This window comes from Lichenostomus cassidix, chromosome 3 (genome assembly GCF_008360975.1).
Source record: "Lichenostomus cassidix isolate B80296 chromosome 3, HeHo_3.0, whole genome shotgun sequence".
NCBI classification, from domain to species: Eukaryota; Metazoa; Chordata; class Aves; order Passeriformes; family Meliphagidae; genus Lichenostomus; species Lichenostomus cassidix.
The window spans coordinates 98,407,251-98,431,924 of NC_139483.1; the positions used below are offsets into that span (position 1 = coordinate 98,407,251).

At 42.5% G+C, this 24,674-nt stretch overlaps 1 protein-coding gene across 1 annotated transcript; it reads left to right on the forward strand.

Annotated features, from left to right (window-relative positions):
• Nucleotides 1-6,077: 6,077 nt before the first annotated feature.
• Nucleotides 6,078-8,605, forward strand: KCNF1 (potassium voltage-gated channel modifier subfamily F member 1). Its single transcript, XM_085056858.1, has one exon. It carries the CDS (start codon nt 6,781-6,783, stop codon nt 8,242-8,244), a length of 1,464 nt encoding a protein of 487 aa, XP_084912984.1. The 5' UTR covers nt 6,078-6,780; the 3' UTR covers nt 8,245-8,605.
• The last annotated feature ends 16,069 nt before the right edge of the window (nt 8,606-24,674 follow it).

Genomic DNA, 24,674 nt, shown 5'->3' on the forward strand with positions numbered 1-24,674 from the left:
TGACTGCCACAGGAGATGGAGGGAGCAAGCCCAGAGAGCTTGCAAGCTGTGGGAATCGCTGTCAGCAAGGGACTCTAGAGCATCCTGCCACAGCCCTCAGTTCTGCAGGGTTTAATAAAGTCAAATGTCCACAGGATGCCTCCATGGGTAATTGCATAATTGTGAAAATATGAACTCTGCCTCTGCTTCTGCCTACACACCTTCCTCTCCTTCATCTTCTACCACTCACTGAAAGAAGGAAAATTATAGCTGTATTCACAAGAGCCTCTGGGAATTGCAGGCTTTGCTGAAGCCTGTATTTTCCTCTCTGCTGCCATGTTTTCTAGAATCAATGAAAGTATTTTATTTTTTATTTCTGTGTCAGCACACTGAATAAACAAAACACTGAGTTTTCTGAGTTTTTTTCCAACAGGTTTTCTTTACAGCTTTTTCACACTAGAAAATATTACATATATTTTCCTCTTCCTTGAACACACATATAGGAGTACCTTTGAGCATGCATATAATACAGCAAGTCGTGATAAAAGTCAACAGTGGGATTGCAGAGACAGACACCTGGAGCTGGGAAATGCTAGAGCTGAGGTCACCCATGCAAACTGCATTCAACCACCTTGTACCTTTTAATCATGATACAGCCTCTAATTACATGTGCACATGCAAATTTTTGGACCATGGCCATACTCAATATGTGTGCAATTCTTAATTTTTAAGTCATTGTGTCTGCAACTGTAGTAAGTATTTTCACCCTGTTTTTTGCTTCCCTTTGTACAAGCAACAACATTCAAAGCTTTTGATTAGTGTTTAAGAGCAGTAAAGAGATTTCCAGTCCTTCCTCAAGACACACTGGTGCTGTAAACAAGCCAAGGTTCTTAAATCTTTTACAGCATCTTCAACTCCTGTCCTATTCATGGCTCACTGATATGCTTAATTTGAACCCATCTGTTAGCTGCTTACAATGAAGGCTGCATTTTATTTAATTGAAGCCATTTACATTAAATCAGAGATTTGGCTCTTCTCCTGAGTGGTCACTTAAGGCACATCTAATTGCACAGGAGAATAGACCTATTAATGTCAAATGGAAAGCAAGGCCAATTGAAACTTGCAGCAAGCTATTACTAGCCCTGTAATAAAGTATTAATTAAAAGATCTGATACAATAAACTGTCTATGTATAAATTTTGAACTTGAAAAAAAAATCAAAGTAGCTAAGAGAGGGGAAAATAAACTGGGAAAAGACTTGTTTGAAATGTTAGTCTTGGAGAAGTACGTAAATGTGCTGGAAACAGAGACACATAAAACCAGATTTGTATCTGTTACAGTCCAGATACCCATCTGAGCTCAGACATTTCATAAACTCTTGTTCTTAATGTATCAATCTGAAGGAAGTCTAATGCATTGAGACATCATAGAAAGCATGGAGATGTATTAAAAAAAGTAGAGCATTTGTTTCTCTAGCTTTACATTTGAGGCACCCTTCTTTTCCCATATCAAGGGATTTAAAAGACTCATCTGTTGCCAGAAATAGCAGCAGTGGGCGATGGACGTTTCATGCTGAGGCTCAGATTCACTCCAGAAGCTCATGGCTACACATGACAGACACACATCAGTGTTGGTACCATGAGCTGCTGCCACTGCATCACAAAGGTTTCCTGCAGACAGTCAGTGCCCACAACACTCCTCTGCCACATGCCCTGGCACTACAGTCCGTGACATCGAGTCATGCCCTGTTGCCCTTGAGACACACTGGGGCAGTGAGTGAGGTGGTGCTGGTGCCATGGCAGCTGCATCCATGCTGGGAGCCACGGCACCCATAGGAATCAATCCATGTGTTCTTGATGTGTCAAAACAGCTGGCTTTATTGTAGAGCATGTTATAAGAATTAAAGAAGGTGTGATTTGAAAACGGATTTGCAATATTGAGCTGTAGAGGATAAACCAGCATATTGCAGTAGCAGGATTAATTTGCCAAACAGGATCTTCCATTGTGGTTGTGAAGTTGCTGTATTAACCAGTAGAATCCCCCTTAGATTTGGAAACCCTGGAGGATTCTTACAGCAAAATATTTCCTGAACCTCTTACTAAACCTGGCTATGGTAAAGTAGTCAGAATAGCTGCTCTGGATGACTTGCTCTTTCTAGAGCCCAGAATGACATAACTCATTATTTCCATTCCTTGTGGATTATCTGCTTCCCATTTCTTGTGACTGACATGAAGTAGTTACAGGGTGCTTTTTCCATATGGAACCTTGTGCTGTCAGCTGAAGAAGTGGTGTCCATGCAACTGGCTGAAAACTTAACTCCCACAATATCCCAAGGAAAGGAGGAGGAATAAGATATTTCCATTCCCCATCCTCCTTTAGGTCTCTGATTGACTTTTCTATAGTACATTTTGATAACACGTTCTTATCTTGAGCAGCTCTCCACAGACTGCATCTAGTTGAAAATAAGTAATGTGTTAGATGCTGAGATCTCTTGCTGGATCTATCACAGGTCCAGCACTGTGAGTGTCATTTAAAACACAAATATGACACAACAGAAGTGTGTGAGAGGGCTATACTGAGTGCAACCAGACTTACATGTGCCCAGGGATGTCTCTGGGCATTGAGACAAACTGGCAACTAGTCTCCATCTATTTTAAGAAGTCCTTTTAATCTCCAGTACTGGTGCTGCCTGCAAATGCTCTCTTGGGAACAGTCTCTGATATCCACAAGATGGCTGGGAAGTGTCCATGTCAGTGTGGGCTGGATCTGTGCCAGACATGCTTCAGCTGTTTCTTACTTGAACATAGTCAGGTTCCTAAACTTTCTTGAGCTTGCCCATGATTGTGGAAGAAGGAAGAGGTCAGGTGTTCCCAGGCACTGAAGGCAGGGGTGTGCTCAGTGCAGGCAGGGGCTGATGGCATCACAGTCTGCTTGCAGAGAGGCTGTCCAAGCCCTGCTTGCAGAGAGGCTGTCCAAGCCCTGCCTCTGTATTAAAAACCCCTCTCTAAGTGAAATCTAATTTTATCTGCCTAGAATTGGCTCCTAACCCATCCACAGTCCTGCATGTGCCACTACTGCTCCACGGGTACAGCTTGGTGCATGTGAGAGGAGGACAGAGGTGCTGGCTGGGGTTCAGGAATGCAGCATGAGCCAGACTAGAGCTCAAGGGAAGCAATCTCTCTTCCCAGACTGGCACCAAGCCACTCAGGGGTAAATGTCCTTTCCCAAATAGTGGTCAACAAGGGAGCCAAACCTTGAATGCCAGCATTCTCTGGGGACCACAGTTACTGCAGGTGTCCCTGCTGGACTCTGTGTGCTCTGTGCCACCCACACCCCACATAAGGAGCTCAGCATCACTGGGAAGCCACATTTGAACTCCACCTACACCTTGTGAACCAAGCCCTGTTGGGGGTGAAGCCCCACCCCGGGACATGCTGGGCATCCCTGATGGGGTGGGGGCTGCATTTGGTGGGGTTCCCCAGCAACCTTCCTGAGGGAAATACTCCCCTCAGGCTGCAGGGCTTGGTGTCCTGCTGAGCCTCCTCTTCCTCCTCCTCCTCCTCCTCCTCCTCCTCCTCCTCCTCCTCCTTCTCCTCCTTCTCCTCCTTCTCCTCCTCCTCCCTGAAGGAGCCTGTCTGAACCACAGCCAAAACTTAACACAACTGTCAGCTCAAATCCATGTGCTGTTCTCTGAGCCAAAGCACCGACACAGAAAAAAAACCCCTCTGTGTTTCTTGTTGGGTCTGCAGGAATTCAATTGCCACCACACATTGCTTCCAGCAGACACAGCACAGTTTGACCTGTTCACACAGGGAACAGAAGTTGAATTTAGGATCCCTAAAAATTGCAGCAATCTGGTCATAAATGAAGTACAGGGCAACAATTATCTACTGAAATTTTTAGATTAGAGAAGCTTTCTTTTCATGGATGAAAAATGAATTAGTGAAATAAATTATTTGCTACAAATTGTTCTTTCTGCTCCTGTTGCTTGCTGATCTGTGATACATCTGATGCAAAACATTTGTCAACCAAGCCTGTGTCACTCTTTTCAGCTACAAAAACAAGGGCTTAATTCATTATGATTTCCCTGACCATTCTTTGGATCATTTACATTTGCCCAAGTGGATTTAAAATGCTACCAGATCTCTAACATTTCACAGGCACACTGAAAGGTGTAAAGAACTCTGAAAAGGTGCAAGACGAGGGAGAATAAAGCACAAGGATTTTAGCAGCCACACTAAGTAAAGTCTTTATAAAGACTGATCTGGCATTTCGAAAATAGTTTCTTCCCAACCTTTTGAGAATGTGCTGAGATTTATCATTTGAAAGGAGATGATTTCACCTTTCAAACTGAACAATGTCCTGTGTGCCTTTTTGTAGATATTTCTTCTGTAAAATGGACAGGGAGGGGGAAGGGGGGGAGAAAAGCCTTTTTGGAAACAAAGGTTTCTGTGTTGGTCATGCTGGACCCTGCATTGATTTCTTATCATTGCCTGGAGAAAAACCAAAAGGTCACTGGTATGAATTATTGATCAAAGAGGGGATCTGAGATGGTTAAATCTGAGGATTTAAATCTAAAGAACATGTTTGCCTATGTTCATGCAATGTGACAAAATTTGAAGCCTAACTTTTCCAGATCTTGATTTTGTTTTGCAAGATTGGATAAGTAATCCCATCTGCATTTTCCCCTGTGCTAACATGTCACTGATATTGACATCCTAAAATTTATTTTGCTACAATCAAGTGAGTTAGTGAGCAGGAAAGCCACAGGTGGGTAATTAGGTATTGAGGAACCCAAAAAATTGAGGGTTTTCCAGATCTCCAAAGTATTTCTCTTGTCTCAAGAAGCTTTCAAGTCTCACTAAACTTATATGTGCCTGGAAAAAAATTCAAGGGATTCTTGTGTTATACCCATACTATGCAGCACACTCAGGAGCACATGAAAGTGACCCTGGCCCCCAGAGATTCATAGCATGACTCACGTGTAGACGAATAGATATTATTCTTTCCCTGGGACCTGATTTTCCCCTTTTCTGCATATGTGATGCTATGAGCATACTCTGTATCAAGATGGGGTCTGGTGCACAACCTCTTATTAATCACCCATAAGCTTCTGATACAGTGGGGCAGGAACACTGTGTACTCACCAGGGTCCCTCACTGTGTGACACCAGCAGAAGGACAGCAGGCACATCACTGATCTCACCTTTCTCCCTGGATGGACACAAACCTGGAGAAGCAAACTGTCAGCTGGATTTGCCCCTCTCTATTCCCCTCCACCCAGAAGCTTATCAAAGCCAGTAAATTGGAAAAGATCGTAACTTGCTGGTACAGATCATTCTGCTGTGACCACAAACAGTTAACTTATGAATGGTGGGTTTTCCTGGACCCACTAAAATGAACTGTAGAGTCAGATTTAATAATTTAAGAGCAGAGTGGTAGGTTTCCTGCATGTATAGGTCTGGGGAAAATATGTTCATCAAATCCTGGAATTCGGAGAAAACAACGTTAAAAGGAAATGCTTGTTATTCTACTTCTACCTTTTAAGAGCTGGATGTAGTACAAAGCACTACTTCTGGTAAGTAGCAGTCACCAAGAAATCATCATATATGTCAATTACTCAAACCCTCTTCAGGCTCAATTGACTACAGGTCAAGGAAATGTGGCTAAAACTGAGGATCCAGAGCTTTGGGAAACATGCACAGGGTGCAGGGGAAGTTTTCCTCCACATCTGCAACAGAAACTTTATGGTCTCTGCTTCTTTCTCAAAGACACCAACACAAATCTACATTAACTCAATGTCCTGACACAGGACAGAGATGATCTAGAGTTGCTTCAGTGCCACTGGGAGCAAGATAAAAGCCAGACTTTTGCTCCCAAAATACAGTATTTTGCCTTCTGATTTCTGCCAGGAGAAAATATTTGTTTGTCTTTGTGCAGTTCTGGATGACACAATCATGCTTTGGATGTGATTTAAAAAAAAAAGTTTTTAAAATTCCTCAAAGTTCCTGGCAGTATCAAAACCCATCACTGTACCACTGGCAGGCGTATAAATAGCTGAGATGCGCTTTCTGTGCAGCTGGTGCTTTGCTGTGTTTCACCAGGAGAGGGTAGAGTTTGGAAAGGACTCCTGGCAGCCTGGGCTCCCTATTGTGCTGGGAAACAGCGAAGGGAAAACAAGCACAAGTTTCTCCTCTGCGTGTTTGCACCGACTGACTATGTGCGAGAGTCAGCAGATGAACTCTGGAAGACCTTAAAGTAAACAGAAAACGGAAAGAGAAACAAAATTCAAAAGCAGCTTTCTAGGGAAATCTGTGGAATCGAAGGGAAAAGCAGCAGCAGTTCCTGTGGGCTCAGCCTCTATCTCTGAGAACTGTCACTCACTGCACGGTGCGTTAATCAGAGCTCAGGATTTATTTCTCTGCCGTGACTTCCAAGACGTGAATAGATATCACTTTTAGAGAGAGAATGGGACCTGAAAAGACTCTCGAGCACTGAACAGAGTGGTGAGTTTTATTAAATGGTTTCTTCTCTTTCCAGTCTGCTGGAGCTTTCTAACATCCTGCTTGCAGGCACAGCAGCCCGATGACTTGTCTTTTCCCTGCAGCTTGTTGCATACCTCACCAGGCTTTCCTGACTGCAGGTTTCTATCAGTAACCTTTCCCACCACGACTCCGGGTCAGTTTGGTGACATTTGTAACAGAGCTGGCTTGGTGCTGTTTTGCTTTCATGAGAGATTAAAACCACAAAGCTGTGAAACCAAACAACGGGCTAAAAATCAAACAAAATCCAATACAATTAAAATGGCAGATGACTCTAGTTTTCCAGATGTGGACACTGATGGATCAGAAAAAAGTGAAGAAGTGGAGATTGTAGTCAATGTCGGTGGGGTAAGGCAGGTGTTCTACGGAGATAACCTGAATCAATACCCAGAAACACGGCTGGCAGAGCTGGTCAATTGTTTATCGGGAGGATATGATAGCATATTCTCCCTCTGTGATGACTATGACCCTGGAAAGAGAGAGTTTTACTTTGACAGAGATCCAGATGCTTTCAAATGCATTATTGACGTGTACTACTTTGGGGAAATTCACATGAAGAAAGGAATATGCCCCATATGTTTCAAGAATGAAATGGAATTTTGGAAAGTGGATCTGAAATTTTTGGATGACTGCTGCAAAGCTCACCTAACTGAGAAAAAGGAGGAACTGGAAGAAATAGCCCGAAGGGTGCAACTTATTCTGGATGACTTGGGAGTAGATGCCTCAGAAAGTCGCTGGAAAAGATGCCAAAAATGCATCTGGAAATTTCTGGAGAAGCCAGAATCATCCTATCCAGCTAGAGTGATTGCTGTACTGTCCTTTCTGTTTATTTTGACCTCCTCTGTTGTGATGTGTGTGGGGACCATCCCAGACTTGCAGGTGGTAGACGCAGAGGGGAACCGCATGGAGCACCCGACCCTGGACAGCATCGAGACAGCCTGCATAGGCTGGTTCACCATGGAGTACGTGCTGAGGCTGATCTCCTCTCCCAACAAGCTCCACTTTGCCCTTTCTTTCATGAACATTGTTGATGTGCTAGCAATACTTCCTTTCTACGTCAGCCTGACCTTGACCCACCTGGGAGCCAAGCTGATGGAGCTGAGCAATGTCCAGCAGGCTGTCCAGGCACTGCGCATCATGAGGATCGCAAGGATTTTCAAGCTTGCACGGCACTCCTCAGGGCTCCAGACCCTAACCTATGCCCTGAAACGCAGCTTTAAGGAGCTTGGGCTGCTCCTTATGTACTTAGCTGTTGGAATCTTTGTCTTTTCTGCCCTAGGTTATACCATGGAACAAAGTCACCCCGAAACTTTATTTAAAAGCATTCCTCAGTCGTTTTGGTGGGCAATCATTACCATGACTACAGTTGGATATGGAGACATTTACCCTAAAACAACACTAGGAAAACTGAATGCTGCCATCAGTTTTCTTTGTGGAGTGATAGCAATTGCCCTCCCCATCCATCCCATCATTAACAATTTTGTCAGGTATTACAACAAACAGAGAGTTTTAGAAACAGCTGCCAAACATGAACTGGAGCTGATGGAGCTAAACTCTGCTGAGGGGAAAGCCACAGGCTCCAGAAGTGAACTAGAGGATCTTTCAAGGGAAGGCAAAGAGGGTCCTTTTTATAGCAGCCGGATAAAAGTCTCCCACAGTGACACTTTTATTCATCTCCTGTCAGAAGAGAAACACTATAGGACCAGGCTTCAGAGCTGCAAATAAACTGTGAGCTGTTGTCAGCGCTAAGCTGCAGACTGGGACAACCTGAAAATCAGCTATGGGAGAGACTCGCAGATCTGTCAGAGTTGGGAGGGAGCACTGCTTTGCTTTTCCAACAGAATATAAATTAACCCCATGGCTTCTCCATCAACAGTTGGTAAGACTTTACCATTATTAACCCAAAATAAAGTAGGACTCCACTGAGATCAGACTGCTTATATTGAGTGTATTCTGACAAAAATCCTTTGAAACCATTTCAGAAACTGAAAAGTCCTTCCCAATCCGTAAATGTTCAATGACCTGAATGTGCAGCATTGCCACATCAGAACTTTGTACCTGTGACAATAAAGAGCAGCATCGCACAGATTGTGTCTTCCAAGCTCTCTTCAATGCCTTTGCAGCTAGGGAAACTGCTCCTTAAAAAATTTAAGCAGCCTTTCACTTGTACTAGATTCAGGCTTACAGCAAAATGTTACAAGCAGTCTGAGCCTAGACATATTGATAGTATTGGCATATACTGTGTGCAGAATATTAGAGTGAATAAATGGCTTAGTTTTGTAAAATGTAATTTGGAGTCAACTTTTTGGATAGGTTTCTGTTCCACTCTCCAGAAAAAGTGTAAGTTTCAATGGGACATGAAGCTATATTTTGAGCGGAGATGCAGAACAAAATTGATGTATTTTAAGGAGCAAATTTAAAAATATTTGTTCTAGCTATTAATTACAGCATGGTTTATATATGCAGAGATCTTTCAGGAAGGATTTATAATCAAGTAGCATTTTAAAACTGTAAGTTAAATCATGGTGTCATTAATTCACTACTACTAAATCATGGGAAGTTTATAGGGAAGTTGAGTACTTCTAAATAAGAAACTTTAACTCTTTGAAAGTAAGTGCACAGAAAGCTTCAATAAAATAAGATAATCCACAACTGATTTATGGTAAAAATATCTAGATAAATAAACATACTATTAGGTTATTTTTTAAAATAACACATCCCTCCTCTACAATAACTGCATAGCTTTGTAAATGTTAGTTTAGAGAACTAGTAGGCACTAATCAGTATCACCTTCATTAATTAATATACTAATTAATCAACACTGGTGTGTGGGTACTACCCTTTCCAAAAGCAAATGCCATCTACATAAACCTAAATTTGTCTGGAGTAAAAACTGTATGTGGGATGGATTGGGTCTCTATGAGAGAAATCCACGGAGACCAGGAGCTATGTGAGCTTGAAGGGAAGGGGAGCACTGGCACACAGATATGTTTACACACATTTGAAGTAGGATTCCAAATGTTTAAAGGGCTAGAGCAGCTGTTCTTATTTGTTCCCTTTTTTGCAGAGCAGCCCCTTGCCCAGCTGAAATGCAGCAACATGAGCCATGGCTCATCCCTGGACACTTCATGTCCAAGATCCCCCGGCAGGTCTTTGGGACTTTTCCGGGGATGTGGGCAAGCAATGGGCCTGTGGTATCCACCCCACAGGAGCAGTGACTAGAGAGGCTCAGATGGGCTCTGTGCTCTTTTATGGCACCTTGTTTGTCCCTGTCCTGGGCAGGAGTGCAGCAAAGGGCAGCTACTCCTCAGGAACACCACCCACCCTGTGCTTCTCCCAGCAGGGAAATCAGTCCCTTCTTCCCTAGGCTGAAGGCCTTTCCCAGCATTACCCCTCACACCCTGGATTGCTCTCCTGCAAAGACACCTACTTGGTATCCTCGTGCCCCAGCCCTGTGCCAGACCTAATGTCCTTTTCCCCAGCCTGTTACCATGTCCTGCCTTATATACCTCCATGTCTTGGGGTGATGCTATGATAATCCTTTATTCAAGTAAGATAATTCAAACAATCTCTAAACCTTTCCATACCCAAATCCTTCCACACGCATTTTTCTCAGATTCTCTCCTGCCTAAGACAAACAGCCAATCCAAGGGCCTCTTCAGCCCAAGCATCCCTTCAGCCCCATCCTCCCCTCCACATCCCAGCTCTTAGCCTCTGGAACTGCTCTCTCACTCTGTCTCATCTGCTGAGACCTGTTCCTTGCTTGCAAACAGCCTCAGCTCCTCTCCCTGGCTGCCTGGCCAGGACCACGCCTGGCTTACAAGGGACAGAATCTGTCCCTTGCATTGCTTAAGACTTCCAGGTCACAAGCATGGCTGAAAACCATCAAAAATTGACTCAGCTGGGGTGGTGAGGGTGGGAGAAGAGGGAAACTAACAAAGCTGTGAGAGTCCTGCCTTATCTACCAGCAGGAATATTAAATGCTCCTGACTTCCCTCATGACATGGAGAGAGTAGCTGAGAGTGAATTAAGTTAGCAAAAGCATTTTCCGGAATGAGGAAAGCACTGTGTTAAAACTAAGTAATATGGTTTAGCACTGCAAGTGCTAAATCCTCACTTCTGTGCTTTGTGATTTATTTAACCTGACATTAAATAAAAATAAGCCTCTTTTACCAGAAATAATTTTATGGGTTAATTTCTCCAATGAGTTATGCTTTTGAGAACCAGACTCTGCCAATGCTCTGTCAGCGTGGAAAGAGTTTTGAGACAACCTTGGTGCTGCTGTAGCCCAGACTAGTCTCAAGACAAGCTCCATGTGTCTTGCTGCACTATGGACCTTATTTGTTGCATTTGTTGCTGTGAGTTATATGTTTTTAAAAGACTGTGAGTGGGCAGAATGGATTCCTGCCTCTTTGCCTTGCCCATGGTGTGGAAACCCTGCAGGAGCAGGGGGAGACATGGGCAGTGGTGGAAGGACAGAGCAGGCTGGCAGCACAAGGTGGGACTGGAGAAGAGCAGGGGGTCTTGAACAGATATAATCCTGATGGTAGAGAGCAAGAGGCTTTCTGAGTCCCTGGGAAAACACCTCTTGCAGATCAGGAAACTACCATACACCACTGACTTTGAAAGGGCTGGAGGGAAGGCTCTGCTCCTTAAAGAATGGAGTGATCTAGGGAATGTTTGTTTTCTATTGTCTTAATATTCTACACAACCCAGCAGAGCTGATTTTCCTTTATTATAAGTTAGTCTAAAAAAAGACAAGGATTTAAAAATCTGGAAGTCTTGGGGGTGGAAGCAGCTCTTGGGAGTTAAAGCAGCTCTTTCTCAGAGAGTAAGCAACACAGTCCAAAGGCTCAGGTGTCCCTACTCTTTGACACTGGACTTGCTCAAGCCCAAAGTTAGGACAAGCTCTGAAGCCTTTCCAAAGGGGAAACTGCAGCATGCTTGTTGCAGGTTTCGTTTCTGAGCCCTGGGTGAGGTGGGCATGGGCTGCACCACTCCACCCAGCAATGACTTCCCCACACCCAGCTCTTCCCAAGCACTTTGTGGGCACTTTGGCTGAGTATGCAATTAAATTGATGAATGCAAGGCATTCCCAGTGAGACTACCTCCAGAGTCATATGGGAACCTCTGTAGCACCACTGTCTCTCAGGGGAGCCATGTCCCTGGTATTTAACACCCTTCTTCTGGGAACCAGGACTGGGATAGCCAGAATGCACCCAAATGCAGAAAAATCTGAGTAAACTGACTGGATCTCTCCTTACCCTTGCTGCACAAGGACTCTTTTTTGGACTCACTGGTGTATGAAGGAAAGGAGTCACTACTTCCATAAGAAATTGGGAACTCTGAGAGGAAAATTTAGTATTCCTCTATAGAAAGCCCATTGACCACAATTATGGAGCATAAAACAGAGCTACTATAATTTTAGCTGATATCCCTTCTCATACAGAAGTTCTTCAGTTCACCATGCAAGCAATTTCAGAGCACAGTGAGCAGATCAAACTATCCTCTGGAGAAGTTATCCTGTGGGACATGTGCCCTAGCAGCCAGCCCTGGCTGCTTCTAGAAAATTTTGAATTTTTAAAACATCTTGTAATATACAGAGTTAAATCTTGAAGTGAAAAACATTTAGTTCCTAACCCACATCAATCAGAGCTGTAAATTCAGGATTAATCCAGGTTTGACATCAAATAGCTGCCAGCAGAATCTGATTCAATAGCCTTAATTTAATAACATACCCAATGGCAGATGGGTGACAATTGCTGAACTCCAGGTAAAATGAAGCCAGTTTCTAGCTTCCTGAACACCCTAAACAGTGAACTTAATAGAGTGAAAATTGCTTCTAGAAGTGTGGGAGACAGCTGGAATATTTAGTGACACACAGCATTGGTCTTAGGGAAGTGATAGGTGTTTAACACCTCAACCCACACTGTGCTCTGGCTGGCATGTCACAACCCCCTTCAGTTTGGAGACAGGCTCAGGTTCAGGCAGAAACACCCATCAACAGCTAGGTTTTTATTGCTGGACTGACATACATATATGATTTGAATAGACTTTAAAAAACCCCAACAAAATGATGGGAAATAGTAGAACACACTATTTTCTGCTGCCATGCATGCAGGAGAGCTGCTCAGTCCTGCAGGTGTGGCTCCTGACACACAAGGTTAATTGAAATGGCCTCTCTGGTGTGTGCATGGGCCAAGGGGAATGGGAACGTGTGGAGGCAGAGCCAGCTTCTATCACAGAGAAGGAGGGCTGAGGACAAGGTGTCACAGCCCATCTGTCCCTCGCTGTGCTGAGGGCATTCATCACTTTTTGCAGGGGAAGCTGACAGTGATGCTGTTTCAGTAACTCTTTAGGCAAATTTCTTTTTGCCTAATGTACTATTTGAATGTACTTGATAAAAATGCTAAAGAGGATAAACCAAGGCTATTTTCAGTCTCAAGTATTCTCTATATACTGATTTTTCAAATAACTACCTGAACCGCTCACCTGAAACAGGATAAAAGGATCACAAACAGGTGTTTGTTGAAACAGAGCATTCAAATATCCATAAAAATAGGGGTTAAGGAATAGAAATTAACAATTAACTATATTAAAAGACACAAACACACTGAGATTAACTCAGCTGGTTAGAGCATGGTGCTAATAACACCAAGGTTGTGGGTTTGATCCTCATGTAGACCATTCAATTACAAGTTGGACTTGATGGTCCTTGTGGGTCCCTTCCAACTCAGAATATTCTGTGATTCTGTGAAAAAACCCACAGTCCTCTTCCAGCCACATCCGCATTGCCAGATGTGCTCAAACAAATAGAGCAGTGTCCCCCGTGAATTAAGCTAGGCAGAAGTACTTCTTCCCTCCTCCCTGTCAACTCAGCCCTTGGTCCTATATCCACCAAAAACCTTACAATTCCTAACTCACAGGTGGAACAGTAACTGGGCACATGCACAGGAGAATGCACTTGTCACCCACCCAGGTTTCTGAGGAACTGGCTCAATCTCCATTCAACTATTTTACCCAGACTGTCAATTTGGGAATATCAACATTTCCTTCCACACCAACTTTCAGAAGACACTTTCCCTTTGAGACAGAGGGTCCTTAATTATGTGGGTAATAAGTTCTCAAATCAAACTTCACTGAGAATTGCAGGAATACAACACCAGTGTGAACGTCAGCTCAGGACAATGTATCATAAATAGACTTGCTTCAGCTGTACATATCTCACTAAAACCAAAATCGGTTTCTCTTCCTGCAATGAACTGTATTAAGCTTGAATTCAGTGGGAGCTTTGCCTGCCTTAGGAATATTAACGGGAATGATGAAGCCGAGTGAGCCAGGCTAATGTACAAGGCAGGCTTGCTTAAATTGCTAAGAGGAAAATGAAAATGATGGAAAGGTCTGAGAGCTCCAGGGGAAGCTGTGCCATTTAATTGTTCCTTTTCTTGTTGTTTCCATATGTAGGTGAGAAAGCTGTTAGTGTCTTAAAGTTGCTTTTTGTCTTCCCATGTAAAGGTAACCTTGATTATCTTCTTAACATGTTGACAGTCAAGTACTGCTAAAATACCCTGGTGAGTTAAAGATATATAAAAGAAGCAGAAAGGAAGGGAAGTCTTTAGAGGAGCCTAAGTAGAGAAGTTTCTTCAAAAATAAAATCTCAAAATGGAAACAAAGACTGAATGCTATGCTGTATATGCCTACAAAAGTCCTCTTATTTTTGGTGCATCACTTTATTGATTTCATTGATAAAGAGGCACACAAATGCTGACCCCAGTGCTTTGGGTTTTGATTTAAGTATGACATGCTGTGATTCCTTATTCTGTAAGGAAGTAATCTGTACACTCCACAACAGTGAAATGTCTTAAAAATAGAAATTATATGTATTCATTAGAGTCTGTGCTAGAGCTCACAGGTTCTGTGTTAGGACTCACAAAGCCGTGGAAACTTAGGCAAGCAGTCACTGGACGAAGGCAGCAAATTGCTTGGCACTGCAAAGGGAAGTTTTAGTAAACCTTCTGCCAGCCTCAGACTGCTTTACTGTGCAAGACACAAACTGCAGCTTCAATTACTATAAGAGCATTACAGGGAAATTGTTTATCACTACGATGCACTCCACTGATCCCAGACAATGTTTCCACAGCATTACTGTTATCAGCTTTACAAAGTCAATGTTTTCCAGGCTTACTAGCATAGTAAATAATGGCTATTTTACATAATATCAGAATATGAAGTAGATGTTAGCTAGCTAGTAGTTGTTAGCTAGCTAGTAGTAGCTAGCTATTGGTCTCTGTTGTTTTTTCTTATTATTACTTTTACAGCAAAAATGATACACCACAAACGTTCTTCATATTCACATAAATTATGTATTCATTGTCTTACAGTGATTTTAACTTCTCATATCCCTGAAGTCTCAGCTTTTCAATTGTCAACCAGTGAAGAATTAACCCTTCTGACTTAGTCTATACCAGATTAACCACCATGAAATACTACATGCCATTTTGGCTTCTTCCCTTGTTCCATCAAGGTTACTCCATAATCAGACAGCTCTTCTCACTGGCGTGATTTTATTTTCATTCACCTGTATCTTTCATACCTTAATTTCAGTCTATTACACTTCAATGTTTTGTTTCAGATAATGGAAATGACTCATCTCTCTTGATGCTCACACCTCTGATGCATTTGTCAAATGACTTGGTGGTCCCACTGGTGCAGCTCTCTAAGTGGTGTCAGTTCAGTGGGGCAGCCTTAGAACATGCCCAGGAGAGAAAATAAACTGGCTCAAAACTTCATTTGGACAGGTTGTCCCCTCATCCCCCAAACCCCGCAGCAGAAGAAAACTCTCTCTTATGCCTGGAACAGTCAGAAGATGCAAGGTCCATATGCAGCAGCCTTGTCTGAATGCTCAGCCCCAGCTGAACATTTTTGCACATGTTTAAATTCCCCTCTCTTTGAGAGGACTGAAACACAGAAGCATTTAGCTGGAAAGAGATTGCTTTAAACGTGCACTTATGGGCTTTGCTGATCAGAAAGTGCTCATGTTAAACCTTACATGGCAAAAAAATGGGAGTTTCTGAACTGCATCCAAGCAGGCACCAGCAATTTTCTGCTCACAGCCACCAATCAGGCATCAGCACAATGGGACCTTGATTGGTCCTTACAGGGGCTGCTGCAATACAAATGAGAATGATTTTCTGCTCATGAATAACAGATAAAGTGTCATCCTACTGCTTGAGAAGTGAAATATCTAGAAGACAGCCTGACCTTTGCATCCGCCTTACTTACTTACTTACTTAGTAGAAACATTACTAATTACAAGTCTGTTTTTATACATTAAAAAAAAACCCAACCAAAAACCACCCTAATTCCGTCACTGTTTAGCAGGCAAAACTCAAGCAGAGAGGAGATAAAACCTGCATCTTCCCCTGGGCTTTTGCTTGGGAATGGCTACTGGCCAGCTGGACACCACTTGCTTGTTTGCAAAGGAACAAATCACACCCTTGTCTGCCAGCAGGTCCTTCTATTTCTACTCGTTGTCACAGTAATAAATCAATTGTTGCTGCAAAACACAGCTCCTCTCCAACTCGTGGGGAATCTGCAAACTCTCTGCAGCCCAAATGTCAACCATTTGCTGGCTGGGCTTTCAGGCTGGAGTGGTTATTGTTTGCCAGGTCCTTATTTGCATTGGAACAGTAAATTCCAGTCGCAAAAGCCTTTACCATTTGGACCCGTTTGCCTTAGAAACAAATTAATTGCTGCCGTACAACATCATCCCTGCTGTGACTCACACAGGGCACATTTGTACTGCCTTGGCTGGAGGAGTGAACAGCAGCTGCCAGCTGGACTTCATCCTTGCACACTGGAGCTGTTATTGTCCTCCTCACGTTGGGGCTCTTACTGTCACAGCTGCTCACATGAGACCTGAGCAGCTCAAAGGTGCATTGAAGGGAGCTCTCCCATATCTGATGCAACTCATCTGCACAAAGAGACTGCAGAATGCTTCTGAGTTGGAAAAGTGGTGTAAAGAAGCATAAAGATCTTCAATGTTTGTAGATAGCCTCAGTGTGATAATGAGTGACACTCCCAGGTGTCAGTGCATGTAACAGTGACATTTGGCTTTGCTGGCCAAGCTGTCATATGATAACCTGTGCCATCCTGAAAAGCTCATGGCTCTCAATCTTCAGGATTTTTAGAGGGAAAAATAAAAATCCTCATTCAATGTGACTAAAGGAATCACAACCACTTGAAAGTAAATTGTTTGCTGAAATCCCCACTTTACTTCGAGCTGCTTCATAGGTCACAAGATGTTCTGTCACATCCACCAAGGGAAATAAAGTGACATAACTGGATTCCTCTACATTTCATACTATTCCAGGGTAAATGAGATAATAGTGATGACATAGACATGGGGGAGAGGGAGATAATTTGCTGGTACATTCCCTTCTGGGCTGAGTTCTCTCATCCAAACTGGTACCTTTTGTAGACTGAAAAAATTAATTTTGAGCTGCTAGGCAAAAAATATTGTGAAGCAGTCCAATACTGCTGATTCTTGGGCAGCCTGCAATTAGAAACAGAGTGCAACAAACTAGTCTAAAATCCCAGATTTCAACCTAATACACTACTACATCAATCCAAGACACATGATGCAACAAAACACAAAGGATCTTCTATACATCAGTCCCCTGATGAGAAGAAGCCACTTTCAGCTGCAGTGGGGAGGTAAGGATCTTGGCAGTGGGCTTGCAGGACTGGAAATGTGCTTTACAGTGAGATTTTACTCAAGGACCCTCATCTGAAATCCAGTGCTGTAGCTTCTCTTCTGCTTTGGGCATGTATGGGGCATTTCCCTCTGCTGCACTATCGCTGTGTGAGAAAATGTTTTGTACAAGAAAATGAGATTTATTCCCACTGAATAGTCAGTAAGGGAGGGTGAGGCACATTTGGGATGCATGTCTCTAGGTATAGCTTCATTTATAAACAGAGACTAAAGTGAAAACAGCCTTTTCATCACTAATTTGATTCCCCAGCTTTCTCTCCTGCTCAGGCTGTACCATTGCTACAATTTAGTGGGAAACATTGCTTACTCCTGTGAAAGATCACCCACATTTAATTGCTGCCTCATCTGCCTTTGTCTGATCAGATGACAAAAGGCACACACCATCACAATAAGCCATGTCCTCTGGCATTCGGGGGATCTTTAAACTCTTTAGTATTTAATGACTCAAAAAACTGTCATGGTAAAGGCTGTAGGAATGAAAGGCTGCAGTCCGAAAAATCTGCCTTAAATAATAAAAAACCTGGTTCCTTTTAGTTTGCCCAAGAAAAGGTTCAGAGATTACTTGATCAAATACCAGCATAGCAAGGAAGTTCCAGGTAGCTGAGGACTTGTTAACGTAAGAGACAAAAGCATAAAAGGCTAAGTGCAGTACACTCTAAATAGATACACAATATCATAGCAAGGAATTATCTTACCATGGAAGGAACTAATTTTGGATGGGCAGATTTTGCCACCTGAACTCTTGGCTACATAATATTTCAAAAGACATGACTACTGGGAAGTCAGTCACTCAAATGTTAGTACCCAGGGTACCTGAGATAATGAGGATGCCCCTCCTGGTCTGGCATGAAATGATGCATATTTCCCATAAGTGTTGTTCCATATCTGCTGTTCCCAGAGAGATGAGGAGCCTCTCATGGGGTACTAAATTCCTAAACATCCTCAAATGAATCAAGCTGAATCACTGTCAGTGGATTTCAGCAGAGCAGAACTTTCAGGTGCCCAGTGCACTGGAATTTGTTGGCATCTCAGACCACAATATCATTTAAGCTGGAAGAAACCTTTTGAAATTGCCCAGTTCAATCCCTCTGTCCCAGAACGGCCAGTTGGAGATGTCCAGGCAGGGTGAGCTGCCTGGGACATTGGCAAGGAATGGCAAATACACTCCAGGGAACACGTGAGCCTTTCTGAAGTGCCTTCAAGGGGCCAAGAAATGTGCTTCACAGCACCTGAACTGATAGTAGAGGTCTGTGTTGGGCAAATGAATCCCAGCCTTGTGTCTGCTTGAACATGGTTCATGGGACTTTAGCTGCCTGCTGGGCTCCAGCATCAGCTTTGAGGAGATCTCCACTGACTCCAGAGGGATCTGGAACTGTGCACAGTGTCTTAATGCTGACCTGAACCTTCACTTCTGCTGTCTGCTTCCCTTGTAATCACATGGTGAGGTACAGAGCACTTTGCTGAGGAAAAGCAAAGAAAATGGTCTTGTTTTACAAAAAACCCCCATGCAGCTGAATAGTTTTCTTTTACAAAAGAATCATAGAATGAGTTTTCCCCTTGCTGCTTGGTTAGAAAAAAATATCTATCAGATATATCTATCAAAAATAAAGGTACCTTATTCACATAGCATTAAGGATGATCCCACAGCCTGTGACAAGGCATGACGGGATGACCTTTCAGGCTTCCCTGTTAGTTCAGGGGGTCCTGGATCTGGCTGCTCCTGGCTTGTAAATCCATACTTGTAAATCATAGAATCATTCAGGCTGGAAAAGACCTTTAACATCGAGTTCAACTGTAAACTTAGCATTATCAAATTCTGTCCTCACATCATCAGGCTAAATTACCCAACAACTCTTTCTGATCTCACAGATCGAAAGAGGACTTGTGCCAGTTGTGTCAGTAGAAAATGAGATAAAAATCAGCAGTGGGCCATGTGTTCTGGCACTGCATCAGAAACAACCATGGGAGCAGAATGGTGACTGTTCTCCAAAATGCAAGAGACACTCCAGCAGCTCCTGCAGCTGACTGCACTCATAACCCTGACAGAACAACCACTGCTCTGCACAGCTCCTTTTTTTGTTCTCTTACCATGAAAAACCTTCATATCCAGATCCCTGATCCCTCATGTAAGTGGAGACAGCACTATAAACTGTGCTGTCATCTCCTATTCTGGAAATGTAAATTCAAGAGTCTTTTGACGATGGCTGGGAACAGTGTGGTTAATGTGTTCCAGCTGATGAGATTAGATCAAACCAATAAAAAACTTTTTTCTTAGTCTGCAAGGTTCAAAACTTCCAGGTTTTAATATTGATGGTGGAGTGTTAAAGTATGAGTGACATTTTCATAAACTAACTCAGTACCAAATTTTGCTCTGTTACAGCACTTAAAGATTGCTTCTAACTTTGAAAATTTCTTAGCATTTTAATAAAAGTGTTGTCTTGCCTAGCTTTCTCTAGACAGCTTCTCATGCATATTCAATTTGAACAAACAAAACTCTGCGTAATAACTCTGATGTTATTGTCCTATGATTTCAAAAGGAGTGAAGATCACTTGGTATAGCTGATGACCACATTTAGTATTCTTACTACAGACAAAATAACTGGATCATGTGATTTCACATACAGAATCATCTCAATAACAACAAAAGGCTAACCACCCACACAGCTCAATTAACAAACGATCAAGATGCACTCTCATGTTTATTGCAATAAATCTGTGATTTAAATTCAGTGGCAAAATATTTGCAAACATTTACTCCATTAGCTGCATGCTCATTTTTTATCATGAGATGAATCAGATGAAGCACAAGTAGTGGTGTAGCTCCATGATGTTTGGTGCCACAGATAAGCTTACCATCATGTCCTCCAGTCCTTGCTGTGGCCTTGCATAGAAACGGTGTGACATCATCTCCTTTTTATTACAGATGGAGTGACAGACACAGATTTTACTCATGTGAAAATAACATTAACACTTGGTAGTAGTCATGTCATGAACTTATCCTTCCATCAGACTGCCTGGTATGGTGTTATATTGCAGAAAAGATATCGTCATTGATGTGTTACTGGGAAGAACAGAAACATCAAAGCTGCAGTGCAGTGACTGGAGAACAAAATGAGTCTGATTCATCACCCTGAAAAATCCCAGCTGAAACAAATGTCTTGAAAAGCCAGCACAGTTGCACCTTTTCAGCAAAGAACAATGAGAGAAGTCAGTGTGCATGAGAGACAGCATTTGCCATTTGTCCAGGCTTGACGGGAACATGAAAGGATGTACTGCTAGTTAGTGTGAAAGCAAGGGAGAGAATAGTGGGAGCAGCACAGGATTTAGAAGGGCAATAGAGAGCAGAAGAATGAAGAGCAGTACAGAGAGAAACACTAGAGAAGGGAGAGGCAAAAGGGAAGGGGTTGAGAGACCTTTTACATTTTTTTATTCCATTCTGTCTTTTCACAAAGCCCCATTTTCCAATTTCCTTTGAGTAACTTTAATTCAATATGATGAAAGTCCTTTTAGTACTTTTAGCACTGCCAGTCATTTGCTAAGGACAAACTGAGTTGGAGTAATGACAGTGCATACATGTGTGTGTGTATGTCTGTATATACACATATATGTATGAATACAGTCATGCAGAATTGATAAAAATATTTTTAAGTACTTTCAGAAAAGTTTGTTACAGTTGTAACAGAAGAATATTTTAATAATTGCATTTACTAATGCATATATTTATAAACTAATATATATTTAGATGTTTCTCCTTTGAATTTATGTCCATTTTTATTTCTAGTTACTTTCTGTATGGTGCTGAAAATGTGTATTGGCACAATGTCACCCATTTACAATCCAGAAGTTGACAACCATGAATCTATGAGGCTAACTCCTTAATGAGCTTCAATTTATTCCCTTATACCTATTTACCCACTTATCTCAGAATTAAATTGCCATTCTTTTATTTCTTCCACAACCAGCACAGACCTGACTCAATTAACTGGAAAATATCTAGCACAGAAAGATATTAAATGTTCATGAAAATCTATGGCTATATGTCCCATCCCTTTAATTTCCAGTTGATAATTCTTGTTAATGAGTCCTACAGAAAAAACTATCAATGAAACTGAACACACAAATTATTGCAATGAAATAAAAGAACTGTCATATTCTCATTGATATACTGGTCTTCTGTGGTTACTTCTGATGGGTGTCTGCAAGGAAACCAAGGAAATTGCAGTAAACTTGAGGCTTATGAATTAAAAAATATTTTTGTACAGGATATGGTGAAAAAGCATTCTTCCATTCTAATGTATTTCCTAATACTTCAGGAACTTAAACACATGGTTTAATTGCTACCAGGTAATCCAAGGTCAGGGATGGCATTATAAATCACTACAGTAAATGCCTCTTTAAAACCTCTGAGATAACAACTGGCTTCTGATTTCTGATCTTAAAGTTAAGCAAATGAGAAAGGAGTCAATACTTTGTTTTTAAAGATTTGTGAAATAAATGTAGAGGAAGCCTTGTACGTTTATTTAATTGGTTGCAAAAAAAGAATCTATCAATGCCAAGTGCTCTGAAGTGTGTGGATGTAATGCTAAGAGGCAGACATAAGCATTATTGCTTTCCCTTGAAAAAAAGTGATACAAAAGGACGACATGTCTGGATTTTCACAAATGAGCATTGAAAATGTTTTGGTTTCTGACTGTCCTGGTGATAGAAAGGGGATCCAAGCCCTCCCCTCCCTTCTCTGAGATGGACATGGATGTGCTCGTGTCTGCTGCTGGTGCCTGCTGTTGGTGCCTGGACTTGCACAAGCAAATAAGGAGGTAGGTGGCTGCACAAACTGCTATAAAAAGCTTTTATCTCCCCTCCCTAAGCAAAGGCACATGTCCAGTGGGCTCATCCCAGCCAAATCCAGCCTCCTGGCTGGCATCAGGAGAGCTCTTCTCTGTACAGGGGATTAGTTTCCTATTCAGCTCTCATTCCTGAAACACTGACACAAATTACCTTTAAGGCTGCCCCAGCTTTCCCAATGTGTAGTTATTCTTGGGCAATTCCAAAAAGCTAAACATTCAATCAAATTGCCTAGGGAAGAAGGCTGGGGGGAAATGTCCTAAGAAGCTGCCCTGATAATTTTGTCATCTGTGACAAAATAAAAAAGACTGTCAAGAATGAGCTTTCTTTGCTTTAGACACAGCCAGAAATTAAAAGGCAGCTTTTCCTCCAAGGAGAGAGCCCTAGGTGTGATACAGAGCCACTTTCAGCTGCATGGAAAATGGAGCTTCTTTGCTTCAAACTGTCAAGGAAAGGCCCTCGAGAAAGGGACATGTGTGAGGAACCTGCCTTGCCTCTAAACAAGCAGAAATATTTCTTTATGCCTTCAAGGTGGTTTCCTTTTCTCTGATGTTTTAGTCCTACTCAGTGTAGCATTTACAGCTCCACAGCCAAAGGTGTGGGGATGCAAACTGCTGGAAAGAGACGGGAGTATTTTGCTAATACCAGCTCAGTTTTTCAACTCCCACATCCGTTGCTCACTTCTATTCCATTTAGCCCATTTTTGAAGGAGACAAAGCTGTTCAAGGTCTTTATTACCAGCAGCCCTATACTCCAGTGCAGCAACTCTTCCTCCCAGTTTGGTACCATCTGCAATTCCTCCTTCAATGGTGATGGTAAAGTAGAGCTCAGAGGTAATTTTTCAAATGTCATTTAGAAATAAAGACAGAGAATGCAGTATCCTTTCCATGCAGCTTGCCACCCTGAGTTGGAACGAAACCTCTTCTGCAGGTCAGCCTGGGAGTAGCTTGAAATATTCCCATCTCTCATGTGTGCTTCTGTCCTGTGCTGAGAAGCCTAAGCTGCTGTTACACTGAGACACAGAGATGTTCACCCTCCCACCGAGGGCCTTTATTGACTTGTCAGAGACAGGAAGCAATTTAAATTTTCTCATTTACCTATTGACTTTCACATCACTCCTTTAAAGGATTATTGGATCTTGAGATAGTGACTAATGATGTTACCATGATTCATTAATCCTGAAAAACGTCTGCCATCCATGGTGTTTGGCAAAGAAGATGAAAAGAAGACACTGTAGGAAAAATGAGTATAATGTCTTTAATGAAATTCCAAGAGGATAGCTATTATAAGCAATGCATCTTAGGGACTGATAATAGATTTTGCTTTCTTAAAAGTGCTGAGAGGTTCTTGCTCAATGAACAGCAAGAGAAAGAATTGGTATAAAAACGTTCAAGTGACAAATACAAGTTTAAAAGACCTTGTTTCTGCAATTATTTCTGCAGTAGTCCTGGCCTGGTATCTTAAGTCATTGACAAACCTGGGGAAGTCCAGTGGAGGCCACCAAACTGGTCAGGGCTGGAGCATTTGCCCTGTGGGCAGAGCTGAAGGGAGCTGGGCTTGCTCAGCCTGGGTGAAGGACAGGAGCGACTCCCAGCAGCCTGGCCCTGCCTACCTTCTGCTATCGAGGAGCTGAGCTGGGCTCCTCACCATAATGCACAGTAGAAGAATGAGAGGCAGAAGTCATAAATTGAGAGGATAGATTCCAGCTGGATACAGGAAAAGAAATTTCACTGAGGATAATCAGGAGACCAGACTGCCTGGAGAGATTTTTCAGCCTCAAAGAGTTAAAGACCCAACAGGGTAAAGCTCTGAGCAGCCTGGCCTGATCTCACAGATGACCCTGCTTGGAGTAAGAGGGTACCTGGAGTCTATCCCAAAGCAGCACATTCTGTGATTCTGTTTCCCTTTTCATAGCAGTTTGCCAGGACTTCTAAAGAAGATCCACACTCTAAACACAAATAAGACGATCTGTACTGCTCTAACTATATCTGTCTTTACAATGAAACAAGCTAATTTGCAAGTCCATATTCACACATCCAGGTGATACGAACCTAGAGACCACCAGAAAACCACCAGGGAGAAAAGCAAGTCATGCTGCTTACTGCACAAGACTGAATCCTCTCACAAGCTTGTCCTCTAGCAGAAAGATAGGCTTTTACATTAAGTGGTGCAACACCCTGGAAAATTAGTAATGACTACAAATACATCCTTCAAATGGAATGAAAATCCCTCACAAGTCAGTCTGATCTTTGCTTCCAAAGTGCTCCCATTCACATTAATCTATTCTGAAGATCACATTACTCCTTCACTGCAAGCGCCTCCATTCACACAGGCACTCATCCAGAATTATGCTGAGAACATCTTGCAGATTCTTGCATTTCAGAGCAAGAAAATATGTGTTAAACCAGACAGACATTTCCAAGAAGAGAACACATGCATGAAGTTTATACTGCTCCATACACGGCACAAAAATCTATGCTCTCTGCAGGGCTACATCCCTGATCCCTTTGCAACCACACCTACAGGGTGAAAAACTTCA